The sequence below is a fragment of the Rana temporaria genome, chromosome 12 (assembly GCF_905171775.1).
Source record: "Rana temporaria chromosome 12, aRanTem1.1, whole genome shotgun sequence".
Classification (NCBI taxonomy): domain Eukaryota; kingdom Metazoa; phylum Chordata; class Amphibia; order Anura; family Ranidae; genus Rana; species Rana temporaria.
The window spans coordinates 61,125,704-61,149,242 of NC_053500.1; the positions used below are offsets into that span (position 1 = coordinate 61,125,704).

Below are 23,539 nucleotides of genomic sequence, written 5' to 3' on the forward strand. Positions count from 1 at the left end.
TGCTTGTGGGTGTGTCTGCTGGAAATCCGATGCTTCATAAATCAAATGATATGGAATTTTTTGCTATTAGTTTTAGCTATGGTTGTGTAGAAGGAGGTAGGTGGTTAATATCTCTTGGTTCCTGTTGATGGGGTGAAGGTTCAGTGTACTCAGCTGTCTGCAAGTTAATGATTAACATGTACAAATGACCAACGCTATATGTTGTATGCTTGGCCTCTGATAGCGCTGATCCCCTGGGGTGGCATTACTTTCCTATGTGTGTGGGTTTTTGATGTAAAATGTAGAATGACTATTGATCAGCGTTTAGAAGTTATCCATTTAAATCTAGTTCAGGGTATTGACGATGCAGTATACAGGCATACCCCACTTTTAAGTACACAATGGGACCAGAGCATGTATGTAAAACGAAAATGTACTTAAAGTGAAACAATACCTTTTTTCACTTATAAGGTGTAGTGGGGGGTCAGGGGGTGTAGTGGGGGTGTTAGGAGCTGTAGTTAAGGTCTCAGGGGCTGTAGTGGGGGTGTCAGGGGCACACTGGAACAGGGCGGGCTATGCTCTCTGAGCTTCAGCTCCTTCTACTGCGGCAGAAAAATGTCTGTACAGTCTTTGTTAGGCACTTTACATACACTCACGGGTATGTCCTTACTCGCGAGTGTATGTAAAGTGAGTGTACTTAAAGCGGGGTATGCCTGTACATTGAATTTCTGTTTGGCCTTGTCCTGTTTTGCATCAGCTTTTTAATTCCTGAAATACTAACCAGTGTTTTTTTGTTTTTTGTGTGTGTATCCTCCTGAGTAGTGTAGTCATTTTTCCAATACATGAGCTTTCACTCCGGTGAAACTTGAAGGCATCGTATACATGATTTTTAGGTTTTAAATTGTTGGGGTATTGTAGTAAAAATGTACACTGAGGCTGGTAAACGGATGTTTTAGAAGCAATTAGGTGTGTGTGTGTGTGTGTGTGTGTGTGTGTGTGTGTGTGTGTGTGTGTTTTTTCGCTGCCCCTGAACTCTCCTCTAGGGTATCTTATCAGTACATGTACACGGGGTCGTTTATAGTTGTTTCTAGGCAGTTGAGTTTAGAAGCATTTTTTGGAAAGAAAAAATGCGTTCAGGATGGATGTTCAGCGTCATTTTAAAACTCCAAATGCCTGTAACAGCTTGTAAACGCGGTAACTCGCGTTTTTAGACAGGTTTTTTGTTTACAGGTATTTTTCATGGAGATACGTTTTTGACTATTTTAAGGGGGGGAAAAAAACTAAATGGGGGGGGGGGGGGGGGAAACTGACGTTTTTAAACGTTGGTTACTATATGTCACGTTAAATAGTTCAGGAGAGGTTTTAAAACGTCCCGTGTACATTAAGCCTTAGGGGGGTGTGGGGTTTTTTTTTTTTGTTTTTTTTGTGAAGTGGTGGTCGTTGTAGTTTGTCAGAATTTCTAATTGTTATTTTTTGTTCATTTTTAAGGGCCGCACTGAGCTCAGGAGCTGCAGAGATGAAACGCTTCCTACGTTCTGGTCAGGACTCTGTGAGGGAGAGACTCAAACGGGACTTGTTTCAATTCAACAAGGTGATGTAAATGCAGAAGAGCAAGTGCCCCCCCCCCCCCCAGGAGGTTAATGGGAGTCATTTGACTGATCTTGAGCACTCCGGTCTACCATTTGGTTTTCAGTGCCCAGCTGTACACGGGTCTCACTGTGCAGAGTGAAAGGATTATGATGCCTCATTTAATAGATCATACCATTGAATTATTTTTTAATTTTCTTAGTCTTTTTAATAACTTTTAATCTACCAATATTTAACGGTTTTCCTGGCTACTGTAAAATGTTAGCCAGCACTCTTGTATATTGTACACCAAGAGTGTGAGTAAACTCTAATGCATAATTTTTACCATAAGGCTTGCCTATAGGTACTGTATCTATTGGCGTATATCACTTTTTTTTACCCTAAAAATAGAAGGTAAACTGTGACTGCGTGTTATACCCATGGGGCTGTGGTAATTTTATTTTTTATAAAAAAAAATTTTTCCCTGAAACTTCCCTCTAAGGCTTCATTTCCATAGATGTTTTTACAGCCACTTTTTTTTAGCCTATTATACAGCTTAACGCCTGACCCTTTTTTTTGAGCTGGAGCTCAAAAACGCTGCGGTTGCGTTTTTTGAGCGTTTTTTAACGTCTGGCGTTTTTACAGCTCTAACGCTGGAGCTTCAGAACGCATTGGTCCTGTTTTTTTTTTTTTTTTTTTTTTGCAGCTTAAAAACGGCTCAGCCATCTACAGCTCAAAAACGTCATGGTGGGCATGAGGCCATAGACTAACATGAAGAGCTGTTTTTAAGCTGCAAAAAACGCTCAGAAAAGTGGCTGTAAAATCGTCCATGGCAATGAAGTTAGGGTGCGTGTTGTACGCCGATAAATACGGTATCACTTGCACTGTTTAGGAGATATTTACTGTACATGCAGCCGGTGATGTCACCAGCGCATGTGCTCTGAAGGAACGGACACCTGTCCCGTTCCTATAGAGTTCTGTGCCATAAACAGTGGCTCCTGCGCACATGCGTGGGAGTGACATCATCGCGGCTCCGGCCACGCACACAGCTGGAGTCTGCAACCCTGGAAAGAAGACCGGGGAATGATTTCTGTGCCTTCAGCAGCAACAGCGCGGCACTGGAAGGCTTTGTTCTAAGGTAAGTTTCACATACAGTAATGTGCTTGTATGTGATGCATACTAGCACATTATGCCATTGCTTTTTTTTTTTTCTTAGTTTTTGCAGAGAGGTTGGAACCCTTGCCAGTTTTTATTGCTGCTGCCCCCTCCGTAAACTGAGCCTTAACTGGGTCACAGACAAACAATCCCCCCCCCCCCCCCCCCCCCCCCAATAGGTCCTGATTGGCCAGGAGGAGAATCGGGGAATACCATAACGAATATTTGAGCCTCAGTCTCTATCCATGTGCTTAAAAAAAAAACAAAAAAAACATTGGAATACATGCGTCTGGCGAACTGCATGTAGATTAGGGGGGGGCAGTGCAGGTATCTTGTATTTTGTATTGCTGATAACAAGAAACCTTTTTGTAAGTGCTTTTTCACTGTGTTGCTGTTTGATCCCATCAGCTCATAGAAGTAAGTTGTACCGTTTTACATTTCAGTATGGTGCTCCAGGAGCCGAATCGGTCATAGCTGAATCGGTCATAGCTATGTCTATTTAGTGAGGCAGTGGAGTTCTGAACCCTCATGGTTTTCTTGCCTTGCATTCCATTGAGCCAGAAGTATAGTCAGCCCTTGTCTGTATACAAATTCCTGAGCTCCCTTCTCATCCCTGACTGCAGAGATGGAACACAAAACCTGATGACTGCTACCCCTGGCTGTTGTATTTACAAGTGTCAATGGCATTCCTAAAAACCTTAGTTGCCCTTTTTTTAATGGTTGGAGCCTTTCACTAAACTGTCAGTAATGAAAGGGTTAACAACACATCAGTGAATGTCATGGGAGTTGGTGGCCAAGCTCTGTGTCATGCCCTTCCTGGCAGTGACTCAATTTGTTTGCTTGTGATGGGCAAGTTTAGGCTGGCATACAAACCAGCTTTTCTTGTTCCTGAAGGAAGATGAAAATGTGTGCAGGATCACAGCAAACTTGTTTGGCACAATCCCTGAAATGGTATTAGGAGTACATGAATGGGTTCAGAGAACGGGTTATTATTTGGGATAGCGTTGCTCAGCATAGTGCAGTAGCAGGCTTTTACAAGGCGGTGAGGGGTAGCGCATATGACTATATACTACTGGGAGTCTGTGATATTCAGGTCAGCCTAGTCATTGTCTGGAACACAATGCTCTCTGCAGATGGCTTCTCATGTAATTGAATTTTACAGCTTTTGGGCACCAAGAATGGTGGTTGCACTGACATACACATGATTACAGGGTCTTCCTTGTGTATGGAATATGATCATGATTATGTTGTGAGAGGAATACAAAGCACAATGCTAGAATATGACTGACGGCCTCAAGGAAGCAGACACCGTCCAGATGTAGTGATGGTGTGTTTTTTTTTTTTTTTTTTGCAAAACCATGATTGTACCTCCATGGGGGAATGGGTCTTGTAGAAGTATTACGAGAGGCTTTTACACTTGAGTGCCATTTTAATATCCTTTTTTATTTATACTAATGTATTTTCTGTATGCATTGACACTTTTTTGTAGTAATTTTTGCTTGCACAAAAAAATGGAGTAGCGCTATAAAAAACATAAATTGAAGGCCTTCAGAGGACAGAAGGCTATGTGAAAGAACAATGTCAATCAATATTGGGTGATACACCTCAGTGAAAGTAAATTTGAATAGTCCAAGTGAAAATCAAATTCGGAGCATCACACCCCAATGTGAAACAAAAGAAAGAAGGCTGGCTCCAACATGGAAATGCAACTTGCTGACCCTTACCACAAAGAGAGGTCCTAACGGACCTAGTCAAGCTGAAATCACTGGGTATGTTGAAGTAGAACTTGTCTGTATAAACGGTCCCTCCAGGGGTCACCAATCCATCAATGTAGCAACCAGAGAAAAAAGAAACTCATATAGTGTAAATCCGTGTAAGGTAAAACACATAGGTGCATCCCCCAGTGACTGGCAAACGACAGTGTGAACATGAAAACAACCACCACCGGTACACACACTGACCCTTACCAGAGCCTATGATCCAACAGGATCAGTCAGAGCATAGGGGATGTATACAGTAGGTAGCGATGGAGCGTCTCAACCAATGATGGAACGGGAGGAACAGCAGGTCCGATATGTGAGAGGAGGAAAGAGAACTCACATGGTGTAATATCGTAAAGATGTTTAATAAAAAAGGGTAGTAACACTTACAGTTTAAAATGCAAATAACAGCAGAGAAAGAGAAAGCTGGCCGGCGTGTCAGAACGGGTCCTCAAATCGCGGTGACGTCAGCACGTCGCCTCCCAACGTTTCGTCTACTCTAGACGTGGTCACGGGAATGGGAAAAGTAATTTTTGCTTGCTTTGCTGGAGACTGTCTCAAAAGTGCATTTGTTTTTAATGTCCAGCCTTTGCAAAAATCAAGGCTGTGTCCTGTACCTACTATGCACACTCGCCCCATTAATCCCTAAGGCTCTGTTCACACCTATGCCTGTGTGCATTTGATCAGGCACAGAAGCCCAATCATTAAAATGAGCTGCCATGCCTGTGTTTCTCACAAAAAAAGGTGCATGCACCTTTTTCAAAACGTGGCCCGCAGAGAAATCACAGGTTTTTTTTTTGCCCATATGATTTCCCTTTTGGTTCCTACACCTGCAAACGTGCTGCGTTTTTTCTATTCGTGGGGCTGCCATTTCATGTGTCTTCTCACAGTAGGGCATTTTCACTGTAGGTGGTGTGAACTGCATAGTTGTGACTCAAGGCTTGGTTCATATTCCTCTTTATGGCTGGGGATGCTGGGGGTATGGCTTAAGCCTTATTTATACTAGGTACAATTTTTAGACAGAAGCCAATTCACCTACCAGCATGTCTTTGGAAATAGACCGAAGGTTGTGCCTGTGCAGGACGTGGCCTGGACCTATTTGTGTGACTTTGGTGGGGGCTGAGGCGTTTAAAACTGTTGAATCTTTGCATGTGCAACCCATTTAGATGCGACATTCTCTTTGGCCCCGTTCACACATGCGGGACCGTATGTCCACTTTTTCATCCATCCGTGTACGGATGAAAAAGGGCATGCATTGGTCCCTATGAGATCTCAACCGGGTCCGCATTCCTCTGATTCTGCAAACGGAGGAAAACCCTATTTTTCCATCCGTCATCAGATCGGGTGAACCCTTTGGGTTACATTTATGAAACATTCTTTACACAAACTAAATTTTACTGCATGTTTTCAAATGGGCAAACTCCTGTATCCTCATCGCCCTCTAGTGGCTAAAACATGGTATCTTTTCTCCCTGACACTGCTGTTTATACAGGAGTTTGTCTATTAAAGAACATAGGTTAAAATTTTAGTTCAGTTTGCACAAATGTTCATAGGTTTGAGCACTGAATGTTTCAAACCCCCTTGTCGGTCATCTCGGTCCTTGTTCAACTTTTATTGTGTGATTTTCTTCTGGGTTGAGATATCCTTCCCATCCTGCCTTTTTGTAGTTGGTTGTTCATTCTTGTCTTCATACTTTGCAGCATACCCATAAAAATAACTTTGGTTGAAAATTGAAACATGCCTGTTGAGTTCAACAAAATATAAATCTTAAGTAATATTGGCTTATTGACATATCATTTTGTTCCCTTGGGCCCTGCAAAAACAATGATTCACTTCACTCTAGTGTTGTGGCAATGGGTGATGACTACCATAAAATCAATTGGCGAAGTCCTCTCCTTCCTCATACAACTAAATATTGTACAGTAAAACCTTGGTTTGCGAGCATAATTTGTTCCAGAAACATGCTTGTAATCCAAAGCACTTGTATACCAAAGCATTGCTAAATGTTGTACCTTCATTAAATGTAACCATATTGCTACACATAGAGGCTCCCCCTCTTTTTTTTTTTTATATACTCCATTGTGACATGACGCTACTCTTATATCAAGACATCGCTTGTATATCGAAGCAAAATTTTATTAAAACATTTTGCTTGTTACATAGTTATAGTTAGTCAGGTTGAAAAAAGACACAAGTCCATCCAGTTCAACCACAAAAAATAAAAAAACAAAATAAAAAACACAGTACAATCCCATACACCCAACTCCATACCCACAGTTGATCCAGAGGAAGGCAAAAAACCCCAGCAGAGCATGATCCAATTTGCTACAGCAGGGGAAAAAATTCCTTCCTGATCCCCCGAGAGGCAATCGGATTTACCCTGGATCAACTTTACCTACAAATCTTAGTACTCAGTTATATTCTGTACATTTAGGAAAGAATCCAGGCCCTTCTTAAAGCAATCTACTGAGCTGGCCAGAACCACCTCTGGAGGGAGTCTGTTCCACATTTTCACAGCTCTTACTGTGAAAAAACCTTTCCGTATTTGGAGATGAAATCTCTTTTCCTCTAGACATAAAGAGTGCCCCCTTGTCCTCAGTGTTGACCGTAAAGTGAATAATTCAACACCAAGTACACTGTATGGACCTCTTATATATTTGTACATGTGGTTCATATCCCCCCTTATTCTCCTCTTCTCAAGAGTGAATACATTTAGTTCTTCTAATCTTTCCTCATAGCTGAGCTCCTCCATGCCTCTTGCAAAACGCTCTCAAACCAAGCGTTTACTGTAATTTGAGCAAATGACGCAGCCTCTGCTGAAAGAAATATACAGGCTGCCTTTTACTGACTTCTGTCATGATCCAGCCAAGTGGGTGTAGGTCTGGGTCCTATTTTTGTAAGCTTTTATTGATGCAGCCATGGAATAGTCAATTTGGAGTATGCAGAACATTCTGGGAATACAGGGATTTACAGTCGGGTCCATAAATATTTGGACATCAACACAATTCTAATCTTTTTGTCTCTATATACAAGCACATGATGTGCTTTAACTGCAGACTTTCAGCTTTAATTTGAGGGTATTTACATCCAAATCAGGTGAACGGTGTAGGAATTACAACAGTTTGTATATGTGCCTCACACTTTTTAAGGGACCAAAAGTAATGGGACAATTGGCTGCTAAGCTGTTCCATGGCCTGGTGTGTGTTATTCCCTCATTATCCCATTTACAAGGAGCAGATAAAAGGTCCAGAGTTCATTTCAAGTGTGCCATTTGCATTTGGAATCTGTTGCTGTCAACTCTCAATATGAGATCCAAAGAGCTGTCACTATCAGTGAAGCAAGCCATCATTGGGCTGAAAAAACAAAACTAACCCATCACAGAGATGGCAAAAACATTAGGTGTGGCCAAATCGACTGTTTGGAGCATCCTTAAAAAGAACGCACCGGTGAGCACAGCAACACCAAAAGACCCGGAAGACCACAGAAAACAACTGCTGTGGTGGATGACCGATAAGTGCTTTCCCTGGTGAAGAAAACACCCCTCACAACAGTTGGCCAGATCAAGAACACTCTCCAGGAGGTAGGTGTATGTGTTTCAAAGCCAAAAATCAAGAGAAGACTTCACCAGAGTGAATACAGAGGGTCCACTACAACAGCCCTCAAAATTTCCACTCGCCTGCTCGCATTTGATAAGTGGAAAAACGTTTAGGGCGAGTGTACCTGCATGACAGGTTGCTTGTCTTGCTCAGAAGGCAGGTCCGCTTGGCTCGGGCAGGGGAGGCGGGCTGGTTTAGCTCGGCTTGGCTGGGGCTGGTCCAGGCGGGGAGGTTTGGCTCCAGGCGGCGAGTGTCTGGTGTGGAGGTGGCTCTGCACAGCTCGGCTCAGGTGGGGAGGCGGGCCAATCCAGCTCGGCTTAACTCGGGCAGGGGCGGGTCCGCTCGGCTTAGGCAGCCGGCTCAGCTTGGCTTGACCCGTGCGGGGGCGGGTCCGCTTGGCTTGGGCGGGGAGGTGAACGCACCGCAACTCAGACTGACAGCCGCTCTACCTACCCATGGCAACCAGATACCAATAAGGTGTCTCCAAAGCTACCATTCATTGGAACTTCATCAGTGACATGACAGGAAATGTAAGTGGCTTCCTGTGCGAGTGGTGGAGTCCTCAGAGGTCAGTTATGTGGCATGTCCTCATTCAGAGCTGTGTTTGCAGGCTTGTTCCAGGTCAGGGATTTCTTCCTCTGCAACCTCTCATGTCAATGGCAAACTTTACATCCAGTCTGATGATAGCTGGAGCAGAAAGGGCAACTCACTTCTGTGCAGTAAAAGTGTCTTTTTGTCAGTGAAACTCCCCTTCTCCTTCTGCCTTTCTATTTGTGACACTGGGCAGCTTGCCAAATTAGTGTTGGGCCAATTCACACTAGAATGTGTTGCAGCAAAATCGCATTTCATGCTGGTTTCCTGTACCACACGTTAATGCACTGCCTTTGAGAGATGCGGGCAGAACTATTCATTTGTAATGTCACCCAAAACGCATCAGTTGCAGCCACCAAGGCCGTATGGTAAGCGTAGTAGCATGCTTTTTGGTGCGGCACAATTTAAGAAAGTTGTGCTTGCGCTACTTTTTGCATGTCAAAATGGGAATGCATGTATTCTATTGTGAACCAGTGCGTTTTTGCAGTGCGACATTGTGCGTTTGTTATTTTTCATGCTGATGCTTTAATTTCGGAGGAGGCAGCTCGATTTAAGTTCTCAATTACACCACAAAAGCGACCTCCAGATTCATTCCAATTGCATTTCTGCATGCTCATTTTTTATGCGTTTCCGGATGCATTCCAGATGCGTTTTTTTTTTTTTTTTTCACTGTACTGGGGTACAGTACCTTTTTAGTAGCCAATCATATTTTGTCCTTATTCTATTTATCACAATCAGATGAATGAAATATGCTTTGTTAAAGTTGTTGTTGTTCATATTTATTTTTGTAGCTTAATTCTGCATAAAACATTTAACAGTGTAATTTCATGAGATAATTTGCGAGGGAGTGTTTAGGGGCGGACTTGGGAGCAAGGCAGGGGAGGGGTTGGGTGGGGAAAATGGTGGCGAGTAACTCTTAAGCCCCGGCTAGTAACTCAGGACTTGAAATTTTTGAGTCCTGCACTACAAGATGTAAACCATTGGTAAGCCTCAAACAGGAAGGCCAGATTAGAGTTTGCCAAACTACATCTAAAAAAGCCTTCATAGTTCTGGAACAACATCCTATGGACAGATGAGACCAAGATCAACTTGTACCAGAGTGATGAGAAGGAAAGGCATACCACTACCATTTAGCCATGAATAAGCACTAACCCAGTGCGAAACGCATCGGATGTTCCCTTGTTTCTATTGCTGTAACCCTGTGATGTATTTGCTGTTCGTTTAATAAAGACAACCTCAGCGGTCTTTGGAGTGCGGCTATCCATCTTTCCCTTCATTTTCATGCTTGCCTAGTGCACTGCCAGCACCCTCGGTATCCTGAGCCAGCCTGTGATTGCATAGCAGACCCACCGGGAGCGGTGATTTCTTTTCTCCGAAAGGCATACCACCTCGTCAGTGAAGCATGGTGGTGGTAGTGTCATGGCGTGGGCATGTATGGCTGCCAATGGAACTGGTTCTCTTGTATTTATTGATGATGTGACTACTGACAAAAGCAGCAGGATGAATTCTGAAGTGTTTAGGGCAATATTATCTCATATTCAGCCAAATGCTTCAGAACTCATTGGACGGCGCTTCACAGTGCAGATGGACAATGACACGAAGCATACTGCGAAAGCAACCAAATAGTTTTTAAGGGAAAGAAGTGGCATGTTATGCAATGGCCAAGTCAATCACCTGACCTGAACCTGATTTGAGCATGCATTTCACTTGCTGAAGGGAAAATGCCCCAAGAACAAGCAGGAACTGAAGATGGTTACAGTAGAGGCCTGGCAGAGCATCACCAGGGATGAAACCCAGCGTCTGGTGATGTCTATGTGTTCCACACTTCAGGCTGTAATTGACTGCAAAGGTTTTTTCAACCAAGTATTAAAAAGTGAAAGTTTTGATTTATGATTGTTAATCTGTCCCATTACTTTTGGTCCCTTTTTTAAAAAGTGTGCGGCACATATACAAACTGTTGTAATTCCTACACCGTTCACCTGATTTGGATGTAACGAACATCTTGTTTGTTTCATTTCAAATCCATTGTGGTGGTATACAGAGCCAAAAAGATTAGCATTGTCGATGTCCAATATTTATGGACCTGACTGTATTTACTAAACTTTGAAGAGTGCAAAATCTGGTGCAGCTGTGCATGGAAGCCAATCGGTTTCTAACTTCAGCTTGTTCAGTTACGCTTTGGCAAAAAAATAACCCGGAAGCTGATTGGTGTCTCTGCAGAGCTGCACTCTCCAGTTTTTTAGTAAATAACCCCACAGTGTCCAGAGGTTAATTCTGAATTCTAAAAAGTTTACCAACACGGGTAAGGCAGGTGAGTAAAGTATTTTGTCAAAGTCTGCCTTTATTTTAGAGTCACAGGTTGCAAATACAAGCAAGACTGCTTGTCCACATCCTAAAAACCGATGATCATCGGTTGCTAAGGAGCATGTCGAGTGTCCATACAGCATCCTTGGTTTCCCCTTGCCTGCTTTCATGGCCACTAATAGGGAGGTATGTGTCAGCAGGGGAGGCCGAAGGGAGGCTGCCTGTGACTCTCCTCTTCCCAAAGTTCAGGTGGGATTTCTCCTCTCCTGTGCTTCATGCAAGGTATCTTGGGGGCTGGAAGCCAGGGGGCACTCAACAGCATTCTTAGTCAGCCAGAGGCGGTGTGCAGGATCAGGGGTGTGGCCACCTCCTCCGTCCCCCCACCCCCCTCCCCTTGCACATGTGGCTACTCTGGCTGATCCAGCTGCTGAATAAAAGGGCAGGAGGACGAGCAGAGATGGCAGCCCTGCAAGTCTTTATCTGCAGTGGAGAAGCTTCCACAGCAGAAATTCTATCCATCAGCTCACTAACAACCTCCCCTCCTTGCCCCTACATACTGCTCACTGACAACCCCACCGCTACACACTGCCCACTAGAGGTCGACCGATATACAGTCATTTTGGAGAACTCGGCATCGGCCGATTATTATCCAAATGTGGCCGATATTTAGCAGATCTGCATCAGCAGAGTGTGGAGAAGGAAGGAGAACATGGGGTTCCCCCTCCCTTCTCCACACTGTCTGCAGAGCAGTGCCGTGTGTGTGATAGAGAATGGAGCTGTCGGACTGATGTCGGGGTGGGCGGGACTCAGCTGTCCAACACCAGCCAATGGGATGAGATCATTGGCTGGATAGCTGCTGAGTCCCGCCCACCCCGGGTCCCGCCCACCTTCAACATCACGATGAATCTGAGCTCCTCTCTCTCTCTGCTCTGTTTCACAGCACAGAATGTAGCGGATAATGTGTGAAACTCTCTCTTCATACAGGTTCACATGGTGCTGCAGAGAGAGAGGAGCTCAGATTCATTGTGATGAAGGTGGGCGGGACCCGGGGTGGGCGGGACTCAGCAGCTATCCAGCCAATGATCTCATCCCATTGGCTGGTGGACAGCTGAGTCCCGCCCAACCCGGGTCCCGCCCACCTTCAACATCACAATGAATCTGAGCTCTGCTCTCTGCAGCACCATGTGAAACTGTATAGAGAGAGTTTCACACATTATCCGCTACATTCTGTGCTGTGAAACCTGCCAGTGCCACCTGCCAATGCCATCCAGTGCCACCTGCCAATGCCATCCAGTGCCACCTGCCAATGCCATCCAGTGCCACCTGCCAATGCCATCCAGTGCCACCTGCCAATACCATCCAGTGCCACCTGCCAATACCATCCAGTGCCACCTGCCAATACCATCCAGTGCCACCTGCCAGTGCCAACTATTGCCATCCAGTGCCACCTGCCAGTGCTAACTATTGCCATCCAGTGCCACCTGCCAATTAGTGCCACCTGCCAGTGCCATATGCCAATTAGTGCCACCTGCCAGTGCCAATTAGTGCCACCTGCCAGTGCCAATTAGTGCCACCTGCCAGTGTCACCTTAGTGCCACGTGCCAACCAGTGCCACCTGCCAGTACCGTTCAGTGCCACCTGCCAATCAGTGCCATCTGCTATTGCCAATTGGTTCCATCCAGTGCAACCTACCAGTGCCAATTAGCGCCACCTGCCAAAAAATAAAAAATCGGCCTAAAATATCGGCCGCAAAAATCGGCATCATATATCGGCCATCGGCTGCCCCAAATTCTAAATATCGGCATCGGCCAGAGAAAAACCCATATCGGTCTACCTCTACTGCCCACCCTACTCACTGACTTTGAATATTGTACAGGTGCAAGGCAACTGTACATTGCAAATTACTGGCCACTGAATTTGGCGTAACAAGCTCATTTTAGACTGATATGCCCTGAGATTGTGTATCATTTTAAGAGGGGTGCCATGACTGATAAATGTTTTGAGAAACACTGCTTTATTCACACTAGTGATTGAAATCGGAGGGAGACTCTGCTCCTATAAGCCGGCTCTGTTCTGTTCAGGGTGGATAAAAATCGCAGATATTTTTAAAAACCTCAAAAGATCCCTCACCTTGTTGTTTCACCGCCGCATCACCAGCCGTCCCATTAAAGTGAATGGGACGGTCAGTGCGTCAACAGCAGGTCAGAGGAGAAGCCGCTGTGGGACAGATGACAGTTGCTCTTTAAAGATTATGATTTAAATCATGCTTTTTTACTATTGATTTAAATCGGCTTGATTTTTTAATCAAACCCACCATGGTTCTTTTCAAAGTGAATTAAAAGCTAGACTGCGTCTGCTGTGCTCTTTAGCTAACTCTTAATAACTCTGATATACAATATAACCCTTTTCTGTGGGACTGAGCATAATAAGTTGCAATGTTTTACTGAAGTGCCAAAACCTTTTTGAAATGGAGAATATCTGGCCCTCTGTAGACATAATGCAGCTTGAAGATTTAGTCCTCTGCTTTGAGTTTGCCGTGCCTACTGTAGATAATTTGTAGACGGGTCATTTTGTCGTATGGTGTTTGTGATGTATATAGTAATTTTTGTCTATTTTGTTTCTACAGACTGTGGAACATGGATTTCCCCACCAGCCTAGTGCCTTGGGATTCAGTGACTCTCTACGGCTCATGGCAATCGGAACACGCTCGGGAGCCATCAAGGTGTATCTTTTTTTTCAGCTGTGCCTTTACTGCATTTCCTATTTTTAGAGCATATTGAAATTTGACAGCAAGATCAAAAAAGCATAAATCGGCATACAGCGGAGTCAATGTTGTTCTTTCATAAGTGTACTACTGGAAGATTACACTAAAGGCAATCGAGCTTGAGAAATCGATATTTATATATCTCCAGCTTATTCTGCTCTGTGCCCCAGTGGAGCTTACATCCTTAGAACGCTGAGGAGAGAGAGATGGCCGCTCCAGGTGGAGACCTTGGCAAAAATCCACCCCACAGAGATCCCAGGTGCAGGCAATGCATTCAGCAAGGCAGGAATAACCAGGATGAATTTCTGGACAGCCGCACTCTTCAACAATTGTTGCCTTTTATTTAGAACAGGAACAGCACTACAAGTCGCAGAAATTGAACCTCGGACCACTGACGCGTTTCACACTTTATCTAGCTTAACTAAACACTAGATATAGTGTGAAACGTGTCAGCTGTCCGAGGTTCGATTGCTGTGACTTGTAGTGCTGTTCCTGTTTTAAATAAAAACGATTGTTCAAGAGTGCAGCTGTCCAGAAATTCATCCTTATGGTTACATCCTTGGAACGCTGACAGTCTTCATCACCCAATTCTTTTTGTTTGTTTTTAATCAATTCTGACATTTTTAGGCACGAATACCTGGGTGAAACAGAACTTCCATATAATTGGTTAAATGCACAACTGAAATGCATATAAAATAGCTGTTTTTCTTGCCAGTGTAGTTGTATTTAGTGCTGAGATTTGAACAGCTTTGCAAGAGAGCCTGGGGGACCTGACATTCTTCGACTGCAGTTTATACAAACATAATTTTGAATGATTCTGCGATGTGTTGCACAATGATTCTCAACAATCATTTTCTAAAGCTGAACTCCAGGAATCTGATAAAATGTACATTTGCAGTGGGGCAATCTTGAAATGGAGGGGGTAAAGGCTTGTTTGGTCTAGGTGTATTACTCGCCTTATTCCTGACTCTGTAGGCTCCCTCCTATGTGACTGGTTCAGTGCTGCTGCCAATTTAAGGTTCTTGAGATTGTGATCACATGCTCACCTCTTCCATGTGCAATACAGAATTGCTTGGTTGCTAGTTGCCAGACTGTCCCTGGCTTTAATTCATGGATCCACTGACCATTGATAAGCATGCTTGTTCTGGAGTAGCAACTCCAGAAATAATTGACTTCAGAAGATTGGAATGACAGCCAGGCAGATAGCATTTTTGAGAGGAAAGGTTGGCAGTTCTCTTTTTCAAAGTGTCCTTTAACCTGCCAGTATGGTTGTGTGCTATGCAAAGCAGTATAGCACTGACCACCTTTTTTTTTTTTTTTGCTTTTTTTTCATTTATTTTTTGGGGCTACAGGGAAGCTGGCTTTAGAAGTTTGCACTGCAGGCTTTTGTTTTCTCACCTAGAGCAAACCTTTGATGGCCCCTTGGACAGATGGTATTGTGGTATATAAATATCATGCTTTAACATGTCTAGCTTTATAGGACAATTCATAGCTTGTGCTTCATTCTTTCAAAACAGGTGCTATTTTACAGGTGAATTTCAAGCAAACTGCTTAATACAGGTGAAAGGCTAGTGATCGAAAGTCCTCATGAGATACAGCACCTCATCCCTAGTTTAGTAAGATAAAGGGATTGGGAGAGTGGGGGATTATCGCTGTGCCAGAATAGAAATCAGACATATTTTTTATCAAAAATAGAAAAGATTTTTATTTTTTATACATAAATAAGTTTGATTTTCAAAACAATAGAAAAAGGTGAATTGTGGGAGCTGTACACAGAGATAAAGTTGTTGATCAAGTATACCCTACTAGTTTCGCCAGACACTGGCTTCGTCAGGGGATTTAAGACTAGATCATCTCAGTAGAAGGCTCTAAAATAGAACAAAGCAATTTTAGCACTTTCATCAATAAATTACAGTAAAAAAAATTATAAGTCATTATTACACAATTCAATTCAAAAAATAGTTTGGCTGGGATAAGTGGCGAGGCATCAGAAACCATAGTGCCAAAGAAAAGTGCATAAAGTGGCCCATGGAGCCTACCAGAAAGGCATTGATTTGAACACTTGGAACTTTTTGAATGTTAGGGAGTCTAAAATCCCTACATTCTATGTGCTCCCAAAAGTACACAATTCACTCGCACATCCCCCAGGATGACCTATCGTCTCGGGATGTAAAGGTTTAACTGAGAACGCAAGTGCCTTGGTGGATAAATATTTACTGCCCCATGTAATTTCCCTTCCTTCTCATGTAAAGGACACGATCCATTTGCTTCAAACCATTGATGGTAAATCTATCCCTCCAGGATCATGGCTGGTAGCCCTTGACGTGGAGAGTTTATACAATTGTATTCCCCATGTCAGAGGCCTGGAAGTCATATCAACTGAGCTTCAAACATGTGGTATGGCTTTTGACTCTTACAATGATTTTGTTCTTAAGCTATTAAACTTCATTCTCACAAGAAATTTATTTGTTTGGCTCCTCCCACTTTCACCAGATACAGGGAGTGGCTATGGGGACCAAATGTGCCCCCAGCTACGCCAACCTGTATCTGGGGGGGTGGGAGAAGGAGATTTTTTCGAATCCCCGTTTATCTAATTTGCTTTCAAATGTCATAACATGGTACAGATACATAGACGATATTCTTATCTTCTGGTTGGGTACCAGGGACGAGCTCACATACTTAATAGAATTGCTTGCAACCAATTCTTACAATCTTAAGTTTACTATGGAGTGCAGCCAGACCACTGTGAGCTTCCTGGATCTACGGATCCATGTCGACCGGGCTGGTTGTCTACAATCCTCTTTATATAGCAAGCCTTTAGCAGGCAACACTATCCTTTATGCGTCTAGTGCGCACCCCGAACCTTTGTTAGACAGCATCCCCTACAGCCAGTTCCTCAGACTTAAGAGAAACTGCACCAGGGACACAGACTTTTATACTGCAGCAAACAAATTATATTGGAGATTACTCTCTCGTGGCTACAGCCGATCCCTGCTTAAGCGATCATTTAACAAGGTCATTAAGCTGGATCGCTCTACCCTTATTCATTCAAGCGCAAAAAAACAACATGGAGACACTAATTCTGTCAGAATAGTGACGCAATTCTCGCAACAACATGTAGAAATGAGACAGATTTTCAAGAAGTTCTGGCCTTTGCTCAGAGCAGACCACATAATCTCTAAGGGTGCATACACACCACGATTTTGTCATCCTACTTGTTCTCACGATTTTAGCTTTAAAATCATACAAATCTGTATGGCAAAACTTATCCATTCACTTCCATTCATTAATTTAGGTCCCCAAGTGCATCCGATTTGATCCGCATCAGATTTGATACGATTTAAAATCGCATCAAAAATCGTGTTTGACCACGATTTTTGGTTCTGATTTGAAATCGTATTAAAATCGTGTCCGATTTTTTTTTTTTTTTTTATATTGTGGTCAATCTAAATCGTACTAAATCGGATGACTGTGCGATAAATCGTACCCGATTTTTTTTTTTTTTTTTTTTTTTATTTTTTTTTTTATTACTAGGGTTGAGCGAACCCGAACGGAGGTCCCCGCAAATTCAATAACCAGACCCTTTAGGTCTGGTATGGATATTCAGGGGAACCCCGCCGTCAATTTAAAACAAAAATGACGTGCGGTTCCCCCTAAATATCCATAACCAGACCCGTTATCCGAGCATGTTGACCTGGCCGCCCGCAAAAAGGGGGGGGGACAGAGTGCGGCCCCCCCCCCTCTCCTGAACCGCACCAGGCCACATGCCCTCAACATGGGGAGGATGTCCCCATGTTGATGGGGACAAGGGTCTCATCCCCACAACCCTTGCCCGGTGGTTGTGGGGTTATGCGGGAGGTTTATCAGAATCTGGAAGACCCCTTTAACAAAGGGGACCCCCAGATCCTGACCCCCCCCCCCTGTGTGAAATGGTAATGGGGTACACTGTACCTCTACCATTTCACGAAGGAAGTGTAAAGTATTGTAAAAAAACACACTGACACCTTAGAGTAAAGTCCTTTATTTAAAAAAAAAAAAAAAACACTCGTTCCCGGCTTCCAGCGTTGTCCTGATCCTGCGAGGGCTGATCTCCCGCGATGAGAAGATCCTGCGACGGCCGGGTGTTCTCCGATCCAGCGCTGAGAAGATCCATCCGGAGCGCAGCATCCCCGACCTCAGCCCAGCGGAATGACGCGCTGCAGATGTGACATTTCTTATATAGAGGAGGCAGGGACACCCGTCACGTGACCCCGCCCCCTCTGACGTACCCTCTGCTATCACTGGGGAAGCCCAAGAAGAGGAAAGACATTGGGGTTCGTCAGTGACGTACCAGAGGGTACGTCAGAGGGGGCGGGGTCACGTGACGGGTGTCCCTGCCTGCTCTATGTAAGTAATGTCACAGCTCCATTGCGTCATTCCGCTGGGCTGTGTCCGGCGGGGATGCTGCGCTCCGGATGGATCTTCTCAGCGCTGGATCGGAGAACACCCGGCCGTCGCAGGATCGTCTCATCGCGGGAGATCAGCCCTCGCAGGATCAGGACAACGCTGGAAGCCGGGAACGAGTGTGTGTGTTTTTTTTTTTTTTTTTTTTTAATGACTTTTATTCTAAGGTGTCAGTGTGTTTTTTTTACAATACTTTACACTTCCTTTGTGAAATGGTAGAGGTACAGTGTACCCCATTACCATTTCACACAGGGGGGGGGGGTCAGGATCTGGGGGTCCCCTTTGTTAAAGGGGTCTTCCAGATTCTGATAAACCTCCCGCCCGCATACCCCCACAACCACCGGGCAAGGGTTGTGGGGATGAGACCCTTGTCCCCATCAACATGGGGACATCCTCCCCATGTTGAGGGCATGTGGCCTGGTGCGGTTCAGGAGAGGGGGGGGGGGGGGGGCCGCACCAGGCCACATGCCAGGTCAACGTGCTCGGATAACGGGTCTGGTTATGGATATTTAGGGGGAACCGCACGTCATTTTTGTGTTAAATTGACGGCGGGGTTCCCCTGAATATCCATAACTTCAAAAATCATCTTTTTCCCAGACATTATTTAAAATCAGGATCCGATTTTTTTTTTTTTGTGAAAATTTTGACATACGATTACATACGATTTTGTCATATACGATTCCATCCGATTAAACGGTCCGATTATCGGATGTAAAAATCGTGGTGTGAACCTAGCCTAAGTATGTTAAACCATACCCAGAGATTACATTTAAACGAACTCCCTCTTTAAGGGATCGTCTTGTAAAAAGTCACCATACACGAAAGGATGGTCACGTGCCCATATCTAGGGGCACCTTTGCCTGTGGTCACTGTGGTGTTTGTCCATTTATTAGCAACAACAACGTTACTGTTCTACCAAATGGCAAAATTCACAAACCTAAATTCCGTATCACATGTCAATCTATAGGTGTTGTTTATCTGGCAAATTGCCAATGTGGATGTTTTTACGTTGGTAAAACAAAGATCGTTTCTGAAACGTATCAAAGATCATGTCAATCCACTGTACAAACGGTTAATGACCACTGCTTTGAACAACTTTATCTCTGTGTACAGCTCCCACAATTCACCTTTTTCTATTGTTTTGTAAATCAAATTTATTTATGTATAAAAAATAAAACTTTTCTATTTTTGATTAAAAAAAATATGTCTGGTTTCTATTCTGGCACCGTGATAGGATTATCAAGGGAGCCCTGAGCGTCTCACTTGCCACGTCGCATGCCACCAGATGCTGAATGTCACTTGCCACGTCACCTGCCACGTTGCCAAATTCAGGTTCTGGCACTGCTTGCATAAAAAATTTGGAGTGATAAATTATTGAATACAGTGCTGCATTTATGTGTGCCTGATATACATGTTGTATCAGGCTGGAGTTTTGAGAACATCTTTTATTTTCTAATCTTTACAAACAAATTCTATTTGGTGGCTATGGGCCATGTTACACTTTTGTTTACCAGTTTTTATAACGTGGCCTTTCAAAGTAGAACTGGCTAGCATACCATTGAGCTGTTTGTTGCTATTGCTGAAGGTTAGAAACTTTATGGGTAAGAAACATGTTATGTGTTACTCTTATTAAAGGTATACCCTGTTGGCACCACCCAACAAAATTTGTGCCTAAGCATGAAACAAATGTTAACCACTTAACCCCCGGACTATATTGCTGCCCAAAGACCAGAGCACTTTTTGTGAAAAAAAACTATTTTTTTCCTCAGTTTAGGTATTCTTCTACATATTTTTCATAAAAAATCGCAATAAGCGCTTATTGATTGGTTTGCGCAAAAGTTATAGCGTACTGCGTCATTATGGCGGACACTTTTGACACGTTTTTGGGACCATTGGCATTTTTATAGCGATCAGTGCTATAAAAATGCATTGGATTACTATAAAAATGCCACTGGCAGTGAAGGGGTTAAGTATGTCCCTGGGTGTGTTCTAACTGTAGGGTGGTGGCCTCACTAGGGGAAATGACCGATCTTCTGTTCATACATTGTATGAACAGAAGATCAGCATTTCTCTCCCTGACAGGACCAGTCCCCGCTCTGCAACGAGCGACCGCGTGTGCCCAGCGGTGATCGGGCACGGGAGTCGGGGGCACGTGGCCTGCGCGAGAGCCAACGTATAGCTACGTGCTCTCGCGCAGGGGAGCCGGCCTGCCGCCGCAAAACAACGGCGGCTGGTCGACAAGTTGTTGATGCCCTAAGCACAATTTTGCAACTTTGACATGTTGGTAAAACTGTACAGTACATATCATCGCAACTCCTTTCTTTCTTTTTTTTTTTTATTTGTGCATCCAGGTGGATTATTGTTTGTTTTTGTTTTATTTTTATGACAGATTTGGGCTTTTTATTTGGTGGTAAATGGTATGGAGTGTTTTTTTTTTTTTTTTTTTTTAATTAAGGGAAAACTGGACCAAAATAGTGAAGAAATGTAGCTGTATATTTCTCGAGTCGTCTTCCAGGACGGCACCTTGAGAGTAGACTGGCTTCACCTGACAGGAAACACAATCAAAAAGAGGTTTAAAAACCCCGCCCCTCCCCGTGCACCTCAGTTCATGATTGTGTTTCCCCCAGCGAAACGTTTTTTTGTTTTCTAAAAAGACCTAAGGCCTGGGGCTGGTGGTCCCCCTCTTGGAAGGTGAGCCATGGGTCCTGGGAGGCCTTGAGCTCAGTGAGGCTATTGCCTGTCCAGAGGGTCTCCCCGTATTGAGGGGGGGGGGAGCTGAAGGAAAACTTTGTTTGGAAACCCCCCCCTGCTAGGTGTATCTGGGATAGTGGCTACCTCAGAACACCTAGGTGGCTGGAATCCCTCTCTCCCGAGCGTCCTCCTACCTGCTGGGCCGGGTAAAGACGCATCTCCGCGCTGTGGACTCGGCTGCTGTTCTCCCAGGCTCGTTTCTCGGTGGAGCCAGCATTTCGACGCAGCATCGATGGCGGCGCATGGTGATGACGCACTTCCAGTTCCGGTCTTCACCAAAATGGCGGCCGCCATCGGCGTTAGCTCACACGCACGGAGCGCAGCAGGGGAGAGAGTGGCGCCCGATTCGACGGTGCCATGGAGCGTGAGGACCGCCCGGCACTAACCGCTGCTGCAGAGGAATCCACCAGGGGTGAGTCTACCTCCAGAAACTGCATTGGGGCACTTGGACTGGGTCCTTATTCCCCACACACCCCCCTTCCCTTCCCCTACTCCTTTTGTATTAAAGCCTCTGTCTTTTACTTTCAGGGGAAGAGGTTATTGCCCAGGGGGAGGCTTCTAGTGTTTCTGCTAAACATACATCTAAAGCTAAAAGATGTGGGAATTGTAGCATTAAGCTAGCCACAGACTATTCCAAGCTTTTGTGTGCTAAGTGCATTCAAAAGCTCACAGGGAAGGAAACTTCGCTAATAATGAAAGAATTCCTGACGGTTCAGTCAGAGATGCTTTCCACATTAAAAGAGTTTAAGGAAGTCTTAAAAACCAAAGAACCTGATCCCCTAGCAGCTGGACCCTCCTCACAGGAAAGCTTATCCACCTCGGCTCCAAAATTGTTGAGGGCTAGGGACGTTCTTCTGTCAGACTCTGAGGATTCAGAGGCTCAGGAAGAAGGTCTCATTGATAGCCAGACAGATGAGGAGGATGAAGATGCTAGATCAGGCAAATTCATTTTTTCAGCGGATGACATGGGTGGTTTACTGGCGGCTATCTATACCTCTGAGGGGATTCAGCAGCTGGCCGAACTAGTGTCAGCACAGGATAAGATGTACCAGGGTTTGGCTAAACCCCAGCCAAAGGTTATCCCAGTTCACCAATCTCTTCAGGACTTGGTTCTAAGAGAATGGGCTGAACCTGAAAAGAAGTTACTAAGGTACAAAACCTGGAAAAGGCGCTGTCCCTTTAAGGAGGAACTAGAAAACAAATTTTTCAAAGTCCCTAAACTAGACGCTTCCCTAGCTCAACTGTCTAGACAGTCTGACCTTTCCTTTGAGGATGCTGGGAATTTAAAGGATTCACTAGACAGACGGGCAGAGACCTCCCTTCGCAGGGCCTGGGAGGCTAATGCGGCAGCCCTGGGGCCCGCCCTGGCCTCATCCTGCATTGCCAGGAATACGGATACCTGGCTATCCAGGATGTTGGAACATATCCCGCAGACTCCAAAGTTTAAGGATATCCGAGATTCCCTTAGAGTCATAGGTAGCGCTGTCGCCTATCTAGCAGACGCATCAATTGAGTCCGCTCGAGCCTCTGCTAAAACGGGCGCTCTTATTAACGCCTCAAGAAGGGCACTATGGCTCAAAACATGGGAAGGAGATTTGGCCTCCAAATCCCGTCTCTGTGCCCTGCCCTTTGAGGGATCCCTCCTCTTTGGGACAGGTTTAGACCAGGCTCTAACTAGGGCCTCAGAAAAGGGTAAACGGTTCCCTCCCAAACCTAAACAAATAGGAGGAGATTTTTTCGAGGCCCCCAGAATAAAAACCGACCTTCAGACCGAAGAGCGGCCTTTAATAGGAGGTGGATCACAGGAAAGGATAAACCAAAAGGGGGAATCCTTTTCCCTGATCCTAAACCCGCTGGGAAAGACTCCAAGTGACTCGAGAGTCGGGGGAAGGCTCTCCCGATTTCTTCCAGCTTGGGAAAGCATAACACGGAGTCCTCATACTTTGCAGATAGTGAAGGAAGGCTACAGATTGGAATTCCGCCATCTTCCCCCACCAATTTTCCTCCTCACTCATTTACCCCAAAATCCCCTCAAAGCGGCAAGCCTTCTAGGGAATGTGTCAGACCTAGCACAACAGGGGGTCATAGTCCCAGTTCCGGTAGACCAACAGGGTCAGGGGGTGTACTCTCACATCTTCGTAGTACCAAAACCCTCGGGAAAATTCCGTCTAATCATCAACTTAAAACCCCTGAATACTTATCTCCTCTACAAGAGGTTCCGCATGGAGAACATTTACAGTCTCAAAGGACTTCTTTTTAGAAGGGGTATTTATGATAACCATAGACCTGAAGGACGCCTACCTCCATGTCCCCATTTACCAGGACCATCAAAGATTCCTGAGATTCGCCATTGTTTCCCCTCAGGGGATCCAACACTGGCAATTCACTGCTCTTCCCTTTGGGCTTGCCTCCAGCCCAAGAGTTTTCACGAAGGTGCTAGCAGAGGTGGTCGCCTTTCTACATCTAAAGGGCATCTCCCTTGTTCCCTACCTCGACGATCTGCTGCTGTTCAATCCCAGTCGAGCACTTCTTCTCACGGACCTGACCACCATCCTGACTACACTGGAATCCTTAGGATGGATTATAAACAGAGAAAAATCTTCTCTCCTCCCAGAACAGAGAAAGATCTA

General features: G+C 44.7%; 1 protein-coding gene across 2 annotated transcripts in view; it reads left to right on the forward strand.

Annotated features, from left to right (window-relative positions):
- The window catches only part of LLGL2 (LLGL scribble cell polarity complex component 2), a 159,958-nt gene that overhangs the window by 50,659 nt on the left and 85,760 nt on the right, over nucleotides 1-23,539 (forward strand). For both annotated transcript variants that reach the window (XM_040331683.1, XM_040331684.1), the window contains exons 2-3: nucleotides 1,468-1,570; nucleotides 13,578-13,675. In XM_040331683.1, coding sequence (XP_040187617.1) covers nucleotides 1,496-1,570; nucleotides 13,578-13,675 — 173 coding nt within the window. In that variant the 5' untranslated portion in view covers nucleotides 1,468-1,495. The remainder of the gene's footprint in view (nucleotides 1-1,467; nucleotides 1,571-13,577; nucleotides 13,676-23,539) is intronic.